This window comes from Pan troglodytes, chromosome 17, assembly GCF_028858775.2.
Source record: "Pan troglodytes isolate AG18354 chromosome 17, NHGRI_mPanTro3-v2.0_pri, whole genome shotgun sequence".
NCBI lineage: Eukaryota > Metazoa > Chordata > Mammalia > Primates > Hominidae > Pan > Pan troglodytes.
Genome location: NC_072415.2, coordinates 34,261,776 through 34,285,943, shown reverse-complemented (window position 1 = coordinate 34,285,943; position 24,168 = coordinate 34,261,776). Strand labels below are relative to the sequence as shown.

Here is a 24,168-nt window from a genome sequence, read left to right as displayed (position 1 = left end):
TACCTGCCTCACTTAGGATGAAAAGTTATTCAAGACAAGAAAGTAGGTTTATGTAAGATGTTTTACACCTTCCCTCTGATACTGTTCTTTTCCTGAATTGATTTTGACTGCTGTACTAACATTGTAATAAGTCAAATACAGTATTAGGGTCAATATGAACTACTGACCTATTGATAGTATTTATTTATGATTTTTATCCTTTTTCTTTTCATGGTAGATCCTGTTTTCAAAAGATATCATATGTCATATCCACACACAAATAAATGATTAAAATGGGAGCTACTTAGGCTAGAGCATAAATGAGAGCCCTGGATGCTCCCTACTCTTTCATTTCCTCTTTGTTCCCTTCTACTAGTCCTGGACACCATTCAAAAGCCTTAAAACTCAGAGCACCTTCTAAAAGCTACTGTGTAATGACACAGGAAACCCCTCACCTTCAAACAGAATGAATATTCCCCCTGGTCTACCATGTTTTCCTAAGAGGCTTAGGGAAACTAACAATAACATTCAAAATTTTAAAATATTAAAATGAAACATAATATCACAGCAACCTATTTTTATGTTGAATACTACTCGATTACGAAACAAATTTGTTTAAACGAAAACTAGGCTGGGCGTGGTGGCTCACGCCTATAATCCCAGCACTCTAGGAGGATGAGGTGGGTGGGTCATTTGAGGTCAGCCTGGCCAACATGGCGAAACCCAATCTCTACTAAAAATACAAAAATTAGACAGGCATGGTGGCATGTGCCAGTAATCCCAGCTACTTAGGAGGCTGAGGCAGGAGAATCACTGAACTTGGGAGACAAGGTTGCAGTGAACTGAGATCGTGCCACTGCACTCCAGCCTGGGCGACAGAGCAAGACTCTATCTCAAAAAAACAAACAAACAAACAAAAACTGAACTCAAGCTGGGCACAATGGTGCATGCTTGTAGTCCCAGCTACTCGGAGGCTGAGGTAGAAGGATCACTTGAGCCCAGGAGTTCAAGGTCAACTTGGGCAACACAGCGAGACCTTGTCTCTCAAAAAAGAACTCTTAAAGGCATTTTACTAGCTTTAATTTCCAGGGCTGCACTTTCAGTTAATATATTTGTATTTGTGAGCACAGACTAAAATTTAATCCTGAAACATCAGGAAACAGCTAAGGATTTCAATACAGAAATATAAAAACATGATGTTAACTAAAAACGTTAATAGCCTTTCTTAGTTTCAATTTCTTCCATCACTAAATCAAAACTCTAGAAAGTAGGGGGAAAAGAGTAAATTTCCATTTTTTCCTTGCCATTCTGATAAGACTTGGCAAACACCAAAATTGCCAACAGGCAGGAAAAAATTAATCTTATCTGCAAATTAATAACTCCTTCCTAAAACTGGAGAAAATTAGTAAATTTCTCTATCATCTCAAAGAACAATACATAATACTACCAATCCACTCTCCTCAAAAGAAATTAGTTAGTAACATTATACCTGTCCGAGTTTCACTGATATCAAAATCCAGTGCTTTAACCGAACTTTCCGGCTGACATGCTAAAATGAGATCATCTTCACATTCAACATCTTCCTCTTCAGTTTTCTTCTTTACATCTGAGCCTATGTGAATATGAGACACAATTACTTTATGACGCAGGTAAGAAACGATGCTTTTTAAAAAAAATCACTGGGTCTTGGGTTCTAAATACCACTCTTCAACGAAAGGAACCAGCACTCAGCCCATAGGAGAACTGGTTGATTCCTGAGTTGGAGCAAGGAAACTACAAGATGAACCTGGAACCTCATGTGGATCCACAAACTGGGAAATGCTCAAAAAGAGATGGGGCTTATAAAAAGAACACAGGAGTTAACCTGAAGGGGCTCTTAAAGGTCAAAGCTAGAACAATTTGAGCAACAAAAAAATATGATCGGATGGCATTTTAACCCATGGACTGAAATAATATACATGAGTCCATACTGATATAAATAATAAACAGATAAATAAATACATAAATGGGAAGAGACATCCCTTCCTCATAATAGAATTCCAATTACTAAATGAGGAAGGAATGAAGAAAATAGAAAATCATCATCAGGCAAACACCACAGTAATAAATATTGTTGACAAGTTCCATGGATACATACTAAAATTAGTGGCAGAAAGTTTAAGGAGAAACAGGATATTAGCATAGCTTCAAAGTATCTCCCTCAAGCTACAAAGAGAAAGACAGTGACTGCAATGGTTAATCTTACATGTCAACTTGTCTAGGCCACAGTACCCATATATTTGTTTACTTTTGTTTGACACAGAGTCTCATTCCGTCACCCAAGCTGGAGTGCAGTGGCGCCATCTCAGTTCACTGCAACCTCTGCCTCCCAGGTTCAAATGATTCTCCTGCCTCAGCCTCCCAAGTAGCTGCAATTACAGGTGCGTACCACCACGCCTGGCTAATTCTTGTATTTTTAGTAGAGACGGGGTTTCACCATGTTGGCCAGGCTGGTCCTGAACTCCTGACCTTAGGTGATCCACCCACCTTGGCCTCCCAAAGTGCTGGGATTATAGGCGCAAGCCACTGTGCCCAGCCTCAATACTCATATATTTGGTTAAACACTATTTTAGATTTTTCTCTGAAGGTATTTTTTGGATGAGATTAACAATTAAGTCAGTTGAATTTGAGTAAAGCAGACTGTCTTCCATATGGGCCTCATCCAATCAGCTGACGGCCTTAACATTAAAAGACTGACCTCCCCAGAAGAGGACATTTTTCCAGCAGACCATCTTTGTTTTCAAACTGCAACATTCATTCTTCCCTGGGTCCCCAGCCTGCCAGCCTATCCTGCAAATTTTGGACTTGCCACCTTCCACAACTGTATAAGCCAATTTCTTAAAATGTATTTCTCTCTCTTTGTGTGTGGGTACATACACACATGTATATACACACATACATTCAATTGGTTCTGTTTCTCTGGAGAACCCTGACTACAGGATTTACAGTGGAGACATTTGGCGAACACCACCGTAACCGAGACATCAAGGTAAATATCACCAATAATAAGGCATATGATACAATAGGCACAGTGGCTCACACCTGTAATCCAAGCACTTTGGGAGATCAAGGCAGGAGGATCACTTGAGCTTAGGAGTTTGAGATCAGCCTGGGCAACATAGGGAGACCTCGTCTGTAGAAAAAATTTTAAAAGTAGCTGGGAGTACACCACCACTCCCAGCTACTAATCTCACTCCAATCATGAGAAAACAATGGACAAACCCAAATTGAGGGGCATTCTACAAAATAACTATCAGTAGTCTTCATAAGTGTCAAGAGATTATAAGTCAAGGAAACACTGAACAACTGTTTACAGACTAAAGGAGAGTAAAGAGAAACAACAATGGAAAGCAATGTAGAATCCTAGACAAGACCCTAGACAGAATGGGACAGCCCAAGGTTTCATAACATTTTCAGAATGGCACACAATTTAAAACTTATGAATTATTTCTGGAAATTTCCATTTAATATTTTCAGACAACAGGTGACCACAGGTAACTGAAACCATGGAAAGCGAAATCTCAGATGAGGAGGAATACTGTAATACAAAATCAAAGAGGCTAAACCTTATAGAAATAAATAACTATAATTACATGAGCAATTAAACTTTTCAGAGAAACTTGGATTTTATAATATACAAACCATAAACCAGAATACAGATTTTCACATTAAATTTCAACTAGAGTATCTACATAAAAATGTAGTTATTATAAGTTAAAAGAGTATTGATAGTATTTTTCAATCCTACCTGGTTCTGTCATCTGAGATTTTTGTATAAGAACATCTCTTATTTTCTCCACCCACAGGTAAAGAATACTTTCACCGATATTCTGACTAAACAAAATTCAGGGGAAAAAAAAAATTGTTATTTCAAAAATCATCTTCTCAAATTCAAGAAGATACAGACATTTGCAATCCAAGACATTATAAACAATCTAACCATTTCTTTTTTAAAATAATTTATAAAAACCTGGGGTTTATCAACATTTGTGTCTGAGTATTTAATACAGGTTATAGCAACGTTAAAAATTCCAGTTGACTCCAAAATTAACATGGCTTACTTTAAAATAAGCAGAAGAGCTGTAACCAAAGAGGGGAATAAACATTTCCAAACTAGATGGATTAAAGAAATATAAATGTGACTTCGTTTCTGTAAGTGGATACAATCTTTCAGTATCGATGTCTGATCATTGCTTGCTTTTTTAAACTTTTTTAAGAATTTCAAACCCCTTATTTGGTACACTTATCATTTAGTATACTTATCTCAACAAGAAAGAATGTAAAGCATATGGGAAACTCCTTCAGGGAGTCAATTTACAAGACCTAAAAGACAATTCAACAATTTTATATTCATATCTTGTTTCTGACAAAACATTCTATTGCCTAAATTGATTCATTTTGGTTCCAAATGATGTTTGGTTGCCTCAGGTAACTAAATCCATCTCAAAGGATCACTGAGAAAAAGAATGTGTCACAGGTTTTAAAGTCATGTCCATAGTTATGTTAAATGACGGTAACAGCAATAAAATAAAGGCCCAAGTGTCTGCTCTTTAGAAAAAGACACTAATTGTAGGTAAGTATGGTATGTGTTTAAAGATATCACCACACTACTATATAGCAACACCTCACCTCCTTCCTCTAAAAGTTTCCCTTGAAACCATTATCTCTCTTTATCACTACTCATCAGCACCCACCAAAACTTTCAAAACAAGAGACAGAAGAAAACAACATTGTTTTTAAATAATTCTATACCCTCAAATCCTCCCCATCACACCCACAATTCCTAGTATTAAAACTAAATACTTGTATTGGTTGATATAACAGTAAAGCTATTCACTAAAATGCACTAAGCTGTGTGAAGTTAAACTAATCACTTGATCTGAGTTTCTGTCACCTAATTTTCAATATTATAAGCTGGATGAGAAGATTTTTGAAATAAGAACATCCCAGAGCCGGGCGTGGTGTAATCAAAACACTTTGGTGGGCCGGGGTGGGCAGATCACTTGAGCTCAAGAGTTCGAGACCAGCCTGGACAACTTGGCAAAACCCCATCTCTACAAAAAAAAATACAAAAATTAGCCAGATGTGGTGGTGCGTGCCTGTAATACCAGCTACTCAGGAAGCTGAGGTGGGAGGATTGCTTGAACCTGGGAGGTGGAGGTTGCAGTGAGTGGAGATCGTGCCACTGCACTCCAGCCTGGGCAACAGAAAAAGACCCCTTCTCAAAACAAAAACAAAAACAAAACAAAAAAACCAGGCCAGATGTGGTGGCTCACACCTGTAATCTCAGCACCGTAGGAGGATAGCTTAAAACCAAGAGTTTGAGACCAGCCTGAGCAACAAAGCGAGACTCCGTTTCTGTAAGAAATTTAAAAACTTAGCCAGGCACAGTGGTGTGTGCCTGTAATCTCAGCTACTTAGGAGGCTGAGGTGGGAGGATCACTTGAACCTGGAAGTTTGGAGGCTGAAGTGAGCTATGATTGCACCACTGCACTCCAGCCTGGGCGACACAGCAAGACTTCATCTCAAAAAAATAAAAAAATAAAATTTTTAAAGAACAAAAAAAGATAGCTGCTAGTTTAATGCTTACAATATTATCCCCTTTTTACAGATGAGAAAACAGACACAAAGAGATGACACTATTTAAAAAACTGACTCCAAAAGCCTGACTGAAACAGCCTTAACCTCAGCTCGACTAAACTTTATATGGGCCCATTCCTGACTCTAGGCCCTTACCTCCCTTTTCTTAGAGCATTTTCTTCAGAAAACTTGTCATTGTAAATTTCTTCTCCATCTCTTTGAGATATATGTAAATCTTTTTACAGAAAACTTTAATTGGTTTTACAACCCAGGAAATGTCTTTCTCAAGGACCTGGAAACCATCCCTTTGAAACACAGCATCAAAGAAGACACTGCCCTTATCTTCCAGTCTCTGTGGGAGAATAGGAGGCTAACTTCAACGGGTACCTATTAGTAAACACAGATGGCCTACTCACAAAGAGAAATATTTGCAAACTCAACAATAACTCAATATGCCCAACACACCCGATTAATGGCCCCACATAATATCTTTTAGTACTTTTCCACTAGCTCATCCTGGCCCTTAAAAACCCTTCTGCCTTTTGTTTCAGAGGAGTTGAGTTCACACTTAGTTCTGGCCTCCTTCCCCTATTGCAGTGGCCTTGAATACAGTCTTCCTTGTCTGTTTGACTTTATCCAGTGTAATTTTTGATTCAAGAAGCCTCACTCACCAACATTAAAATCTAACATTCCATGATACATCGAAATGTGAAGAGATGTAGAAAATTTCAAAAATTATTTTCTCAGATTTCTAAATTAAATATTGCTATAATAGAGCATCACAAAGTCAAATACTATAAAAAACTTGTAATCCTTTTCATTTTCTCTTAAACAGTATCATATTCTAAGTATTTTAAGTGTATTTACTTTTTGTTTTATCAAAAGTTATTTTCATTTATTCAAAATATTCACATGCAAAATATTTAAATAAAAATTAAGGACTGGGCACAGTAGCGTATGCCTGTAATTTCAACATTTTGATATGCAGAGACAGACAGATCACTTGAGGCCAGGAATTTCAGACAAGTCTGGGCAACGTAGCAAGACCCCTTCTTTACAAAAAAATACAAAAATTAGCCAGTGGTGGCACACCTATAAACCCAGATACTCAGGAGGCTAAGGTGGGAGGATCACTTGGGCCCAGGAGGTCAAGGCTACAGTGAACCATGATCATGCCACTGCACTCCAGCCTGGGTAACAGAGATAGACCCCACCTCAGAAAAAAAAAAAGTAGGTACAACCACCAAATATACATCTAATTAATCACCAAATCCTAGCTTTTATATATATATATACACACATATATATACACACATATATATACACATATATATACACACATATATATACACATATATATACACATATATACACATATATACACACATATATACACACATATATATACACATATATACACATATATAATACACATATATATACATATATACACACATATATATACATATATACACACACACATATATATATATATATATATATATATATATTTTTTTTTTTTTTTTTGGAGACAGAGTTTTGCTCTTGTTGCCCAGCCTGGAGTGCAATGGCACGATCTCAGCTCACCGCAACCTCTGCCTCCCGGGTTCAGGCGATTCTCCTGCCTCAGCCTCCCGAGTAGCTGGGATTACAGGTATGCACCACCACATCCAGCTAATTTTGTAGAGATGGGGTTTCTCCATATTGGTCAGGCTGGTCTCGAACTCCTGACCTCAGGTGATCCGGCTGCCTCAGCCTCCCAAAGTGCTGGGATTACAGGCATGAGCCACTGCGCCTGGCCAATATATTTTTAAGTATTTCTTTAACTGACCTTCTTCTCCATTCATATTCTTTTTGCCTTAATAAAGGCCTCCACTATATCCCTCCTGAGTTACTGACTGCTCTTCTAAAGAGCCCCTTCCCTTCTTCACAGGCTTACTTTTTATATATTTATTTTTGAGACAGAGTCTCACTCTATCACCCAGACTGGAGTGCAGTGACTGAACCTCGACCTCCTGGACTCCAGTGATCCTTCCACCTCAGTCTTCCAAGTAGCTGGGATTACAGGCACGCCCCATCACACCCAGTTAATTTTTATGTTTTTAATTTCTATAGAGATGGGGAAGGTCTCACTATGTTGCCCAGGCTGGTCTCAAACTTCTAGCTTCAAGCAATCCTCCCACATAGGCTTCCCAAAATGCTGGGATTACAGACAAAAGCTACCACACCTAGCCCATGTTTAATTCTTAAAAACCTATATTTCCCCCTTGCTGCCCTCTGCTGGAATTATATGGAAAATATGATTAAAAGTTGTCACAAAAGGCCAGGCATGGTGGCTCACGCCTGTAATCCCAGCACTTTGGGAGGCCGAGGCAGGCGGATCACTTGAGGTCAGAAGTTCAAGACCAGCCTGGCCAAAATGCTGAAACCCCGTCTCTACTAAAAATACAAAAATTAGCCAGGTGTAGTGGTGCACACCTGTAATCCCAGCTACTCAGGAGGCTGAGGTACAAGAATTGCTTGAACCTGGGAGGCGGAGGTTGCAGTGAGCTGAAATTGCACCACTGCACTCCAGCCTGGGCAACAGAGCAAGACTCGGTCTCAGAAAAAAAAAAAAAAAAAAAGCTGTCACACAAAAGTTTTAAAAATAAAGCCAGGTGTGGTGGTATGTGCCTGTAGTCCCAGCTACTCGGGAGGCTGAGAGGCAGGAGGATCACTTGAGGCTTGAGCACAGGAGTTCAAGGACAGCTTGGGCAACACAGTGAAGTCCTATTTAAAAAAAAAAAAGTTTTAAAAGTAAGATGTGTATTTCTATTTAGACTACATGTGTGAAAATAATACCACTGGACCAAGGTTATTCGAGCGCGTTAAATAAACAAGACCCCATATTCCACCATTAGAACAAACTATATTGTAATCTCTGACACTTCGTAAGTCTCAAATAGCTCAAGTGAACTAGTTAAAGAGAAAAGGAAAGTTGTGTCCTGTGGGAAGGTATCTTTTAGTAAAAGGAGGACTTTTGGGATAGGGGATAGGCAGGTGAAGAGCCACTTCTGAGTGTATGACATTGTACATGGGTAAGAAAAAACGCTAACTGATGAATGTGATTAACATGATGGAAGCAGTGTGGAAAGATTTTCAAGGAGGAGGAAGTGGTCAATACCACCAAAAGTTAGGTAAGAGCTGAAAAATGACCACTAGATGAACAATTCTGGTGTTAATGGTGAACAAATCCACAGTATACTGATCTTATTCTACTGGGGGGGGGGGGCAGATAAATTGGCAAATATGAGAGGATTATAGAAAGAAGTTTGTTGGGGGCACAAAAGTTGGAGTGGCCAGTAATGTTAGGGAGAGATATCAGAAAACATTTAATTAATGAAATACTTATACTTCCGCCAAGGATGACGGAATCACTAAATGGGGACCCAAGGAAGACCACACTTGCTCTAGGCAGGAATAAGCAGAATGGATTCCACAACAACTTACCATTTTCTAATTAAGTATTTTGGGAGGAAAAGAAACCTGGCCTGGATCCCAGGGACACAAAGAGGGACTGTCACTGTACCAAATGGAGTGGCCACCTAGAACATATAATACAGTCCTTACTAGATCCTGGATTACAGTAAAACTGATATTCCAGAACATTATTTGTTTTACTAAATTATTTCATTAAAATTAATCTAAATCATAGATATTTCCTCTCTAGACAACTGCATTAGCCCCCTAACTGATGTCCCACATCTACTCTTGCTACCTTCCAAACACTACTTCAAACAGAAAATAGAATGATCTTTTTTAAATGAAAATATTATCATGGCCAGGCACAGTGGCTTAAACCTGTATCTCTGCACCTTGGGAGGCCAAGGCAGGAGAACTGCTTGAGGCCAGGAGTTTGAGACCAGCCTGGACAACAAACCAAGGCTCCATCAGTACAAAAAAATAATTTTTAAAAAAATTAGCTGAAGGCAGAGCATGGTAGCTCACACCTGTAATCCCAGCACTTTGGGAGGCCAAGGTGGGTGGATCATTTAAGGTCAGGAGTTCGAGACCAGCCTGGCCAACATGGTGAAACTCCGCCTCTACTAAAAATACAAACATTGGCTGTGCGTGGTGGCGGGTGCCTGTAGTCCCAGCTACTCGGGAGGCTGAGGCTGGAGAACTGCTTGAACCCGAGGGGCAGAGGTTGCAGTGAGCCAAGATCATGCCACTGCACTCCAGCCTGGGCAACAGAGTGAGATTCCATCTCAAAAAAATTTTAAAAAATTTTTTAATTAAAAAAATTAAAATTAGCTGGGCATGGTGGCACGTATCTATAGTCCCAGCTACTCGAGAGACTGAGGTGGGAGAAATTACTTGAGCCTGGGAGGTCAAGACTGCAGTGAGTCACTACTGTGCCACTGCACTCCAGCCTTGGCAAGAGAGCAAGAACCTGTCTCAAAAAAAAGAAAATCTTATCATGGCACCCTACTACTTAAAACCCTTCTCTGCTTCCAGCTATTCTTAGTATAAAGACAGAATCTTCAACATAACCTACAAAACTCTGCAGGACCTGTCTTGTCTACCTCTCCAGGTCCTTTTCCTACCATATTCCCTCCATCTCATCCTGTCTCTTACCACTGCATATCACCATTACTGTTTCCTGTAATGTGCCAAGCTCCCCAACACCAAGCCTTGTGCTGTGGCCTCTCACTGGAATTATCATCCCCTAATTAACTCCACTTTTAAGTCAAACAAGCCATCCCTCACCTCCTAGACTATGTCAGGTCTTGTTTCAAACTCAATTAGTTTTGCATATCTTCCTTTCATAGAACTTACCACAGCTATTGTTATATTCATTTTTACAATATTATAAGTAATATCTCTCCCACACCATAAATTCTAACTGCCATGAAAAAGGGCACTTCTGTTCATGCTAGCCATACCTGCACCCAGGATCTAGTACAGTGCCTGCCATGTAATATTTATTGAATGAAGGAATGAATGAAAAATATAGCCCATCAATAGATTCTGAGTCTTATGGCCTAATACAAGGGAAATTACCATTCAAAGTACATAGACATTTAAGAAATAATTACGCTTAGGATTCTGTAATCAATTTCATTCTACATAGCCTATGAAAATACCAAATCAAGAGCAGTATCTCTGAATTTACTTTGACAAGTTGGCTAAGTGTTTTTGTTTTTTTCATTAAGATCCTTTTAGCAAATAATCTTTTTTTAATTTATTGAGATTGAGATGGGGGTCTCACTGTATTTCCCAGGCTAGTCTCAAACTCCTGGGTTCAAGCAATCCTCCCATCTCAACCTCCTGAATAGCTGGGATTACAAGCCTATGCCTAAGTGTTTTTTACAGTTGTTAGCTCTAAATATTACTGTATTTTTGTATCTAAGTAGAAGCTATCAAATGTATATATAAAATTATATAACTAACCTTTCGAGGTCTCTTCAAGTGAGTCCTTTTTGTTAAAGCAGAAGTAGCTTTAAAAAGTTTAGAAAGGTTCTAACAAAGGGTTCACAGGTTCAACAAAAGCCCACAATACAATCACTAACAAAATTATTTTTAAAAATCGCCTGTCACTTACATATATATTTCCTCAAGGCTATTTGATAAATCCGCACGTTCTTGCCCTTTAAGCCAAGGAGCACTAAGATTAAATAAAACAATTAAGAAGATTATTCAAGGATTATGTTTATACCTCAAATTACTGATTACATCACAAATAAATTTTTTTGGCTTTAAAAAATTATTTTCATAAATGGTCTTATATTTGTATAAATCTATATAGTTGCAAAATGCTTTCATTAGCATTAATTCATTCAGCCTTCCCAAGAAACCATGACAAAAACAAAACCCACACCAAAATTACCCTGTTTTAATGGTTTAAAAATTGGCCAGGCATGGTGGCTCATGCCTGTAATCCCAGCACTTTGGGAGGCCGAGGCGGGCAGATCACGAGGTCAGGAGATCGAGACCATCCTGGCTAACATGGCGAAACCCCGTCTCTACTAAAAATACAAAAAATTAGCCGGGTGTGGTGGCGGGCACCTGTAGTCCCAGCTACTTGGGAGGCTGAGGCAGGAAAATGGTGTGAACCCGGGAGGCGGAGCTTGCAGTTAGTCAAGCACGCCACTGCACTCCAGCCTAGGAGACAGAGCAGGACTCTGTCTCAAAAAAAAAAAAAAAAATTTCTGAAAAGGACATTTATGTTTATAAGAATTCTATATCTATCATTTGCAATAAATAAAAATAAAAATTTACAGAACCATTATTAATAGTAAGCATTAATGCCATGGTTTTAAAATATGTGCACAAAAAAAACTAATAGGTACAAATTCTAGTAATTGAGTTTGTTTTTTTTTTAAGGCTAATTAAGTGAAGCAGTGGGAGTGAAGAAGAAACAAAGAAATCTAACCAGTTGTGATCAATTACTGGTTATAAACCAATCACTGGTCTACAATCAGACCGGCCTAGTAACTGAGATTTTTATGCAATTCTGTTCCCAAGGGTTTATACATATTACTAGGTGATGGGGCCAAGGTAGATGAAATATCACTTGCATCAACAGGTCATGGCTCATAAAGATTAAGCTCGGGCTGCTAAGAAGATGGTTCGTCAACATCAACGGGGAAAGGGGCAGGGAGAAACACCAGAAGCATCATAAGTAACTCCTGGAAGGCAGGCAGTCTTACAGGTACATCAAGGAACTGTGGCTAGGTCAGGAGATCTAGGTTAGGAGTAACTCTAAGGGCCAAGGTTTCTAGATTACTAGGCTAAAGAGGAAGGTTTCCTTCCTCATCTCTAAAGACAATTCTGTACCTACTTCACCTCTACGAACCTTGTGATTCTCTTTTATACTAAGTGGCATATTTCATTGTTTTATAGAATTTAATTTTTATTTAAATGCTCTATACCAAACCCAAAAGGTATTTTTAATTTCTATATACATGTTAATAAGAAAGGTATTTTATGTAAACGCAAAGTACAGTATAAACATCTTTCAGAATAGAATCTTTTTATAACAATATAAATGTAGAAATACAGCTTACTTCAACTGGTAGATAGGTGGAGCTGTACCTGGGTATTCATTCGGCAGCATCACCTACAATGCAGGTTCAAAAACATCTGTTTACACTTCATCAAGGTTCAAAAGTAACCATATTTATAAAGCTAGCAACTGGACAAAAAAGGCAAGGAGGACAGAGATGAAAGGAAAAGGAAAACTGAAATATGGACATTATACCCTGACCCCAAGTGGATGGAGTGGCATTATAATATTTTCTGGGTACTTTTCAGAAGAAATACTACAAAAATCCTAGGAAACACTATTAACTATATGAAATAGCTAACATATAATAGAGAACCATACATACTTCTTTTCAAATCAGTATTATAAAAACAAACACTGGCAAAAACTGTTTTGCATCCTTTATGTTGAAAGTACATACAAGCAGTCATCAAAGATTAAGCACTAAGAAAAGCCATAGCTGACCTTTTCATTTATTTTATCCTAACTACAACTTACCATTGATCATTGATTCTCAATTAATAAAGAAATGACTGTCTCCTCTACGAGTCATCTACATTACTAACCTCTCTTTCCTTTTAAATGTTAGCCATCTTTCCAGGTTTGGACCCTCTCCTACCAGATGAAGAGAAAAATGAAGGGAAGCAAAACTACAGTCTCTCAAGGGTACATTAACACTTTTAAATGATTAAAAGCATTGGATTAGAAAGACTGGAACTATCAATTAATGTATGATTTGAAAGTGATCTGAGATGTAACTGCCCATGTGTTTAATCATTGAGAAAAGCCAAGAACAAAGATAATTTAGAAAACACCACAATCATTAGAATACAGAAGTCAACAATATAGTTCATACTGTAACTGAAAGATGGCTGCAAGGAAGGGGGGAAAAGTACCTGCAAGCAAAGTGTCCATTTGGGGTCATCTATATCGTCGCTAATTCTAATACAAAATATTTTGGCACAGTCATCAATGACACACCACTCCTCGCCATAAATGGCTGCCATTGCTACAATTTCCTCATTCTGAAAGAAATTGATTTTTTAAAAGTCAACAAATGTGCATCTTAAAATCCCATTCTTACTACTTTATAAGGTATTCAAATTCAACATTACCAGAGTAGATCAAAAATTCCTAGATGAGCCTCAACAGGCCAAGTGTTTCTTAAGAGCGGGTCACCATGTTCTGCTCTCTGGGTGGTTGCTAGGCGCTACTCCAATGACTGGAGCCAGCCTTGCTACTGCATTACTGTGCTTTTGGCCACTATTGAGTCAAAATATAATATATATGCACTCCCATACTTTGTAGTGACCATTCACACGTGAAAAGATAAACCTATCTTCTCTGTTCCACCTTCTCTTTTTTAACAGGTAATCTCCACTCCTGACTCCCACCCCCAATAGCTCTGCCCCACATTATCTGTGTACTCCTGCTGGGTGTCTCACTGGTTCTTTCCTATTAAATTTTGTGTTGGGGGGAGATGGGGAGGGGGTACACAAGGACTAGATGGATGGTTGGTTGCTTGGTAATCAAACCCTTAAAACAGTTCATAAATTATTCTTTGGGCTTGGGGTTAAAAAAGAAAAATAACTGGAGGACCTAAAGGGAAAAGATGGGAAGCAAAGTACCCATTCGACTTCGTAGCATTTCATTTTGTACTCACAGCCCTGTAGGAAAAGACTTATGATCGCCCACGTGAACAAGGCACAGGGAAAGCTCGATGCCAAGGACCAGAAGGAGTGAGATTCGGTGGGCTCTCGGGACCTGCAGGGTCTGGGCTATTGCCATTTTGCAAAGGGGGAAACCCGAATTCTTAAGTGATTTGTCCAAGATGACTCGGCGGCGGCAGGGTGGGGCTCGAAACCCCGGTTTTTGCCTTCGGCCCAGAGCTGCTTAGTCGCGTGTTAATGGTTGACGAGGACACCGTCCGAGACAGGCCGAGCCCGCGGCCGCCGAGGAGCTGCCGGCCTAAGAGCGCTCGGCCGACGGGAAGCGCCGGGAAAATGGAACGCGGTGGAGCAAATGGCGTGGTCAGTGCTGGCGGAACCCGGGGCGGCCCCGGGCGGAGGGCCCCTCGGCTGAGGAGGACTGGCATGGCGAGGCGAGCCCGAGCCGAGCCTGGAGAGACAGCACCCCGCCGGGGCCTCACCTGCCTCTGGTCGCTCCCTGCGTCCCCCTCAGCCATGTGGCCCCTGGACCTGCCCTGCAGCCGCCGCCTGCCAGGTCCGGAGCGCGGGGGCGGGGCGCTGCGGCTGCGAGCCGAGAGCTGGCTGCGGCGCGGCCCGACCCGGAACCGCAACCCTGCCACGCCGCGCCGCCGGCATCTGCTTCCGGGTGGCGGGCCGAAGGGTGTAAGGGGCTCCTGGCCCCCGGGTTTGGGGTGGGGTTCTCGGTTGAGGCCTTGCTCCCGCCTTCACTGTCTCCCGTAGGGCGGAGACCCAGGGAAAGCCGACCCTCGCGAGTTGCTGCCAGAGGCCCTCACGGCTCTGTCTCCTGGGAATGCGCCGGGGCGGGGGGCTTTTGCTTGCCCATTGCGGCCTTGGCGCCATCGGAATGGCCAGGAGACTTTGAGGAGTCATTTACCACCGCGTCCCGGGAAGGGACTCAAACCTCAGTCCACAGTCCCAGACTCGTCTTTACATTCCTAGGGAGAGTTTTTGTGTGTTTGTTTGTTTGTTTGTCTGTTTGTTTTTAACATGTTTTAAGTTTTGTCGGATTTTGGCAAAGATAGGTTTGATTTACCAAAACTGGAGAACAGAGAAGGCAGGCGGTAATTTTGAAAGCGTGAGGAGGAACCTTATTCTCCCATTCACTGTTGTATTGCGATCGTTTTCTTTAGTCTCCTTGAATATTTTGGGGGCAACTTTTGTGCCAGTCACTAGTTATGCCAGTCAACATAAGGAGCATTGATTCATTTTCCCAAAAAAATGAATCAGTTTGTCATTACTCCCTCGCCCACAAGTTCAATGACATTCTAATACATTGGTTATGAATTATATCAACCACCTTATTCGAGACGCCTCAATCAAGACATCTCTTGATTGCAAGGCATCCTTGCTTGCTTCACTTTTCGTCACACATAATATACAAAAACTCAAAATATTACATCTTTCTCCCTTAATCATGGGTATTTTTCTGCCCGTCTTTAAAACCGTTGTCTTAAGATAAATCATTGTAGAGAAAAATAAAACTCTTCTCAAGAGTTAGGAGTTCAACACCTGTAGAGAATTCCACTTACATTACTTTGAGTATAAACCTTGTGGATTTACTAATTCAACAGACAATTTTTAGGCTCTTACTGTGCTAAACACTGGAGATGCAAAATCATATGTCATACATTGCCTTTAAGGGGCTAAGATGTGAAGGGAACAAAAGTAAACCTGAACCAGAAGTACAGTAATGAATCTCTTAAAGATTGGATAAATTCTGAGAAATTTACCCTTAATTTCTCGTGATAGTGCGAACTTCATAGAATAATACACTTACACAAACTTGGATGTTGTAGCCTACTACTTATCTGGGCTATGTATCGCCTGTTACTCCTAAGCTACAAACCTGTACAGCATGTTACTGTACCTAATAGGCAGTTGTAACACATGGCATTTGTGTATCTAAACAAAGAAAAGGTACAGTACAAATATGGTAGTACAAATACCATAATGTATGGTAGTACAAATACCATATTACAGATATGGTATTGGACATGCAAGTGGTCTTATGAGACCACTGTCATATATTTGGTTCATCAGCATAAGTCACTATAACCTCCTGGGCTCAAGCAATCTTCCTGCCTCAGCTCCCCTAGTAGCTAGGACTATAGGCATGTGCCACCACACCCAGCTATTTATTTTTTATATTTTGTAGAGATGGGGGTCTCACTATGTTGCCCAGACTGGTCCCAAACTCCTAGCCTCAAATGATCCACCCTCCTCAATCTCCCAAAGCACTAGGTTTACAGGTGTGAGTCACCACACCCATCCCTGAACTCTTTCTTCACTGACCTTTTCATATTTCTGCAGCTTCTATGCAAACATAATGGTTTTCACACTTTTTTAAAAGGCCATGGAACCTTTTCTTCAATGAAAGCTTATGTAAAACAAATTTGTTCTGGCTGAAATGAAAATAGGACTGATTGTTCTGGCTGAAGTGGAAATAGGACAGAAGTCCCAAGTACTTAGCAGTACTCCCTCCCTCCCAGCAGCCCCACTAAAACTTTAAAACCCAAGTTTGAAAAACGCCATGTTAAAACTTAACCTTCTAAACAAAGCACAATATATTCAATTAGTTACACATAGTACCTCTATTCTTACCACATATCATAGCAACCCAGGCCATCTTCTACAGATTACACCCATGATTTTCTATGAATTCCTATTTCCTCAAAGCTACATTTTAAGTCTTCTTTTGAGCTCAAATTCTAAATGGAAATGGCTCTTTCTGCCAAAGGGAACAGAAAAAAACCCTCCCCGTTTCTCTGGCCTGCATTAGCATGTAGCCAATACAGAGAACCCTGAATAAGGCCCCAAACTTGGACATGCAAGGAGACCTTTGAAAAGAGAAAGAGAGAAGTAATTTAAAGTAACAAGTGTAGCAGGCAACCTACATTTTGAAGAACATGTTGGAAAAATGCAAGATGGTATAGACAATTCAGTTGAAAAGACTACTTGGTGTAAACCTTGAGCAGTTGCCTAAGCAGAGACCGAGAATACTCTGCAAATAAAAACAGTCCTGGATCCAAGAGGGGGTCTTTAAGACAGATTCCGGTGATGTACATATCCATGTACTCAAATGGTTACTGGCTGTCCCCCTTAAACTCAGTATGTTCACAACTGAACTCAATCACTTTTTCCTAAACTTACTCCTTTTTCTATATTTCCCAGTTCAATAATTGGCAACCCTCAGACCCTTGCATCCATAATTGTCCAAGATTGAAAATTGGAAGACGTGCTATACTATACTCTTCATTCCTTGCCTCCATACTCAGGCAGCAAGTTCAGACGACTCTGATTCCTTGATATCCCTTGTATTCCTCATATGCTCCTTCCTAGTCTTTCTGATTGCATCTGGACCTTCTTCAAGTTATCCTCCTCTCTCACCTCTGCCAAAGTAATCGAACTGTGTAAGTCTGATCATGTCTCCTCCCTTGAAATCCTTTAGTTGCTCCCCCTTGCTTTCATGGTAACACTTAAACACCTTAACTCTCAAGATGTGTTCCTGGTCATCTCTCTAATTTCGTCTCTCATTGTTTCAGCCATTCCAGCTTAATCTACTTAAGCATTCTTTGAAGAAAGAAATCCATGGCTTCTGGAAAGTATGAAACTGCTGTTTTATGCAGTAGACACAATGTAGGGAATTGAGCCAAGATATGTAAAGGGGTCAGTAACTAAAGTGAAGGAAGGGCACAGGTCTTTTTTATGATAGACGGACGGCTACACGGTCAGGATGATAACTGCACAAATCTTCAGGCAATCGGAAGGAGATGCACATCCCCAAATCCCTGAGAACTCACACCTAGAAGATAAATTTATGATAACTGGCTGCACCAAACTTTCTGTGTAGGGTGGATTTTGGAGACCAATATTGTTAGGAAGGGCTTGAAACGTTTTGCTTAAGATTAAGAAACAAACCGTCCATACCAACTAGTTGGAGGGGGAAGAGGATATGATTGACATCATAGAAGGTCAAAGCCCTCTCTTGGCACCAAAAATGAATGCACATATGCAGGTGATACAGAGATAATCATGAAGGGATTGTACAAGTAGTATGACAAGAAGGGCTTGACAGCTGTGATTTTACACAAGGAGGAATGAGTTATTTGAATGGCAAAAATCTAACCTAGAATTGTATATATCTGTTTTCAACAGAATTGCCTGGCACATCAGGGGTGAGGCATTAAACCTGTGAAGAGTTCTCAATAACCTGTTTAGATGGCCTGAATAAGATGCTTTCAAGTATTCTCTAGGCCCTTGCTACTTAAAGTGAGGTCTGTGGACCAACAGCATATTATCTGAGGGCTTGTTAGAAGTTCAGAAACTTAGGCCCCACCTCAGACCTACTGAATCTGCATTTTAATGAGATTCCCAGGTGATTTGTGTGCACATTAAATTTCGAGAATCTTGTGTGATGACTGAGTAAAAGCAGCTCTTCAATCTTAGACAGCAGGAAGAGTAATTGACTGAGGGCTCCAGCTACTGGGCTCAGAGATCTATTACTATGCTTGCACTGAAACCACGTTTTTCATGGGCAGCTCTCAGGCAAGAGTATGGCACAGTTACTCAGGTGGGCCTACTTTTGGGAGACAGGACTCCTCTGATGGGGTGCTTGGGCTGCACGCCTTGCTGAACTTTCCTTAGAAAAACTGCCGCACAACCTTCCTCTACTTCTTCTTCTTTTTATTTTTTATTTCTTAGAGACAGGATCTCTGTCGCCTGGGCTGGAGTGCAGTGGTGGGAATCATAGCTCGCTGTGGCCTCAATTTCCAGGGCTTAATTAATTCTCCCACCTCAGCACCCCCAAGTAGCTGGGACTACAGGCACACGCTACCACACCAGGCTAATTTTTTGATTTGTTTTAGAGTGGAGGTCTCACTATGTTGCCCAGGCTGGTCTCAAACTCCTGGGCTCAAGCGATCCTCCTGCCTCAGCCTCCCAAAGTATTGGGATTATAGGCGTGAGCCACAGCGAAGGCCCTTTCCTCTACTTCTTTCTCACCATTCACTCAGGATCAGATTAGCATCGGTGTGATGGTTCTCTGAGCCTCTTCAAGTTCCTTCCCAATTTTCTACAGGCATTTCCCCTAACACATTTCTTGCATATTTAACTTCATTTTGGTATCTTCCTCTCCAAGAAGACTAGAACAAACTGCTCTAGGATACACTGTAACACAGGTAAATTCTGTCCATATAGTTTTGTTAAAATAATTAATTGGGAGGCCATGAGGCTAAGACAGTTCCATTGCCTTGTGTTTCTGAGTAAGCAAACAGAAATAGAACTCAGTGTAAACTTAAGTTTAACCAATCAGAAACCACTAAGTGACATCTAACTAGGGACTTTCTAGTTTAAGCCATCAAATATTTTCTTTATCTTGCTTCTGCAAACATCTTAGAAAAATTTCTCCCTCCCACCAATTTAGTGGAGTGTTGAACTGTTTGAGCTCTGGTGCTGCGTGATTCATGAATAGCTTCATTCTCAAACTCGTGACAATTTTAATGTGTTTATCTTTTAACAATATTAACTTACAATATTATCTGGTTCTGAAATATTTTTCTTAGGGAAATATGTCCTCAAAATATTTTAGAAACAAAACACAAACCATCTTAGTACACAATGATCTTTTCCCTCCTGTTCTCTGTGTGTTTACCTTAGCTCCCAGACAATGAAAGCCAAAATGTAGCTGACTACAAGGACAATGAATGCTGAGGCTCTTCCTTCTCTTTGTGCTGTTCATTTGCTTACTCAATAATTTGACCCACTATGGCTGAAGATTAAAATACTGGATATTAAACTATAAGTTTTATGGAGAAGTTCTTGTCAAAGAAGTAATCAAGGAAACAAAGTCAATGTCAAGCAAGCAATTAGGGGAGAGAGAAAATCCTTTAATATTATAATTTCACCATAAGTAACACTGTGTCCTGGGAAGATTAGCTGATAATTGTATAAACGTAGTTAGAAAAAAATAATAAGAGCCTGGCCTGGTATGGCGGCTCATGCCTATAATCCCAGCACTTTGGGAGGCCGAGGCGGGCGGATCACTTGAGGTCGGGAGTTCAAGACCAGCCTGGCCAACATGGTGAAACCCCGTCTCTACTAAAAATACAAAAATTAGGCAGGCATGGTGGCGTGTGTCTGTAATCCCAAATACTCTGGAGGCTGAGGCAGGAGAATCCGGGAGGCGGAGGTTGCAGTGAGCTGAGATCCCACCACTGCACTCCTGTCTGGGTGACAGAGCGAGACTCTGTCTCAAATAAATAAATAAATAAAATAATGGAGCCAGAGGCATTTCCTGACTTCAGGAGATTTGAAGGGAATGGAAGAGTGGCATCTCAGGTGTTATGTTAGAGTTCACCTAGAGAGGAACTGTGCTGTGTGGTAGGGACCCTGTTACACCACCTCCAGTCAGCACCCCCTTTTCAGAATCAGGTACTCCTATCCCCCAAGCAGTTTTGCAAGTACTTCATTGACCACTACGGCAGGTTTGTTTCCCCAGTAACAGCATGTTCAAACAAGTGTTCCACAGTAATTCATCCGCCTGTAATCCTAGCACTTTGGGAGGCCAATGCAGGTGGATCTCTTGAGCTCAGGAGTTTGAGACCAGCCTGGGCAACATGGTGAAACTTCCTCTCTACAAAAAATGCAAAAATTAGCTGGGCGTGGTGGCTCATGCCTGTAGTCCCAGCTACTTGGGGGGCTGAGGCGGAAGGATCAATTGAGCCCAGGAGGAGGAGGTTGCAGTGAGCCAAGATTGCTCCATTGTACTCCAGCCTGGGCAACAGAGTGAGACTCTGTCTCAAAAAAAGAATTAAATCTGATCTTTTTATTTTTTCATTTTCAAGAAGCATCTTCTTAATGAATAAACTTCTAGAAGGGATAGTTACAAGTTCTTTTGTTAATTATTCATTTAAACTTTAGCAAGGATTGGGTTATAGCCAACGGAGAACAGGTTCTTGGGTGGGAGTGGGAGTGGGTAAAGCCAAAGATAAGCCTTCCTCAGCACCACGCACCCTTAACTGCCACACTTGACTTCCTTACCTCTTTACGTGACATCTCAAATTTTTTTCCTCCAGAAGCTTTTTTTGACTGAAAGTAGAAAATGGCCGTATGATTAGCTTCCCCATAACCTCCAAATCAATATTCAGAGGAGATGTGTGTGAAGTCAAAATTGTTGGTTAAGAAATACAAGTTATTTGCTTTTCCCTTTTGCCTCTGAGTGGAATGTTCTTCCCTTAAATCTTCAAATGGCCGTCGTGTGTGTGTGTGTGTGTGTGTGTGTGTGTGTGTGTGTCTCACTCTCACACAGGCTGGAGTGCAGTGACCTGATCTCGGCTCACTGCAACCTCTGCCTCCTGAGCTCAAGTGATTCTTGGGCCTCAGCCTCTCAAGTAGCTGGGGTTACAGGTGCTCACCACCACGCCTGGCTAATTTTTGTATGTTTAATAGAGACAGCGTTTCACCGTGATAGCCAGGCTGGTCTCAAACTCCTGATCTCAGGTGATCCGCCCGCCTCGGCCTCCCAAAGTCCTAGGATTGCAAGTGTAAGCCACTGCTCTCGGCCTTTATTTTATTTATTTATTTATTTTTTTTTGGACAGTCTGACTCTGTTGCCCAGGCTGGAGTACAGTGGCACAATCTCAGCTCACTTCAACCTCTGCTTCCCGGGTTCAAAAGATTCTCCTGCCTCAGCCTCCCAAGTAGCTGGGACTACAGGCATGTGCCACCACACCTGGCTAATTTTTGTATTTTTAATGGAGACAGGGTTTCACCATGTTGGCCAGGCTGGTCTCAAACTCCCGGCCTCAAGTGATCCACCCATCTTGGCCTCCCAAAGTGCTAGGATTACAGATGCGCGCCACTGCACCCAACCCAAATGGCCATCTCTTTACCTTTCACACAATGTTACCTCCTTATCAAAGATTTTCCTGATCGCCCTAACTAAAGGCTTCTTCCCCTCTCCCCCTTGTTGATGCTGTCAGAGCAAAGGGAAAGCTACTCCTTCACCCTCTGAAGGTCTGCTGAAAAATCAACTGGCACAAGGCAGTTGAATAGGAGCAAAGGCATTAAAAAACCTTTCTGGACATGCATAGCAGGAGAATCACATGAGAATAGTCACCAGATGGGGACAGAGGTTTATAAACCTTTCTTCATAGAGGATGGGGAGATGGGGAAATGTGGCAATTTGAAGGCTAGTAAATGATTTTTAGGGAGAAATGAAAGGAGTTGGAGAACATAAAATGGCTTGGGACACAATCTGTTGGGCCTGCAGAGCAAATAACAGTTTATGACAAAAATCTGTCCAGGTGGCTGGGTGGGCGCGGTGGCCCAGGTCTGTAATCCCAGCACTTTGGGTGAGGTGGGCAGATCTTGAAGTCAAGAGTTCGAGATCAGCCTGGCCAACATGGCGAAACCCCGTTTCTACTAAAAATACAAAAATTCACCAGGCATGGTGGCACGCGCCTGTAATCCCAGCTACTTGGGAGGCTGAGGCAGGAGAATCACTTGAACCCAGGAGGCGGAGGTTGCAGTGAGCCAAGATCATACCACTGCACTTACCCTGGGCAACAGAGCAAGACTCCGTCTCATAACAACAACAACAAAAACCTGTCCTGGTGCACTGACAGACTGCAGTCTTTCTTCCTGTTATATGAATTAAATTAATGAAAACTCAGGGAAGGGTCCAGAGGTTTTCTTCTTTGGCAGATCCAGATTTTAGTCAAATTAGAGAACTTCAAAGTGAACAGCTTCATAGAGACAGGAGGCAGGGTTGGGTGGGTGGTCAGAGAGAGCTTGAGACTGCTTCTTTAGGCTAGCACGCCAAAGTACCATATTTTGGGGTATCAGTTTCTGAGCCCCAACAATGCCTCCTAATCAAAGACCACCAGATATACACTATAATCCAACAAAGTTGGGCTTATCGGTGCTTGTGGCAGCAAGTGAGACCACACACCTTGGCAAATCATGGGATATCTTGGTAAGAAACTCTTACAAGAGGCCGGGCGCGGTGGCTCACACCTGTAGTATTAGCACTTTGGGAGGCCAAGATGGGTGGATCATGAGGTCAGGATTTCAAGACCAGCCTGGCCAAGATGGTGAAACCCCGTCTCTACTAAAAATACAAAAATTAGCCAGACATGGTGCCAGGCACCTGTAATCCCACCTACTCGGGTGGCTGAGGCAAAGAATTGCTTGAACCTGGGAGGCGGAGGTTGCAGTGAGCCACTACACTCCAGCCTGGGTGACACAGCGAGACTCCGTCCCAAAAAAAAAAAAAAAAGTCTTTCAAGGGACTTGTTAGAGAGTTTGGGCTTGTATTCAAGGAAGGGGGTTTATTCTGGATTGAGGGCTGTTAGGAAAGGAGGGTAATTCAATGATTGGGTATCTTAATGACTCTTGTCTGGGAGGCAGGAGGAATGGAGTGGGACTAAAGCTGCTATTGGCAAAGAGGTAACCCTCACTCAGCTGGGAGAAATGGCTGTTTGGTCATTTTAGTGATTTGCAGTGTCCTTGTTTTGTCCCTGCTCAGACACGATTACAGAGTGGTCTTTTTTGTTTTGTCTGTTTTGCTTCATCACAACCACAGAGTGAGCTTATCTGATGTTGTTATGCCATGAAACTGTTTATGTTTGATGGTAGAATGCTGTGATCTAGCTGTGTGTGCCAGGCCAGCTGCCAACTAACAGGTAATTTTTTTCTTTCCCACTGTAAACCAGGGGTTCCCAACTCCCGGACCAGGGGTCTGTTGGAAACCAGACCACTCAGCAGGAGGTGAGCAGAGGGCGGCGACACTAGAGCGAAGCTTCATCTGTATTTACAGCTGCTCTTCATTGCTGG

The 24,168-nt window shown here is 41.4% G+C and overlaps 1 protein-coding gene across 4 annotated transcripts in view; it reads right to left on the bottom strand.

The window, feature by feature from the left end:
- IMPACT (impact RWD domain protein) overlaps nucleotides 1-14,927 on the bottom strand; it is a 41,963-nt gene extending 27,036 nt beyond the window's left edge. For 2 of the 4 annotated variants that reach the window (XM_016933471.4, XM_016933472.4), the window contains exons 1-6: nucleotides 14,775-14,914; nucleotides 13,522-13,650; nucleotides 12,648-12,700; nucleotides 11,183-11,245; nucleotides 3,767-3,852; nucleotides 1,469-1,591 (exon numbers count right to left, since the gene is read on the bottom strand). In XM_016933471.4, the coding sequence (XP_016788960.4) occupies nucleotides 1,469-1,591; nucleotides 3,767-3,852; nucleotides 11,183-11,245; nucleotides 12,648-12,700; nucleotides 13,522-13,650; nucleotides 14,775-14,810 (490 nt within the window). In that variant the 5' untranslated portion in view covers nucleotides 14,811-14,914. Of the gene's footprint in view, nucleotides 1-1,468; nucleotides 1,592-3,766; nucleotides 3,853-11,182; nucleotides 11,246-12,647; nucleotides 12,701-13,521; nucleotides 13,651-14,288; nucleotides 14,620-14,774 lie in introns of those variants that run through there. The other 2 variants (XM_512067.9, XM_009433815.5) reach the window with 2 other exon arrangements.
- Between the last annotated feature and the right edge of the window lie 9,241 nt (nucleotides 14,928-24,168).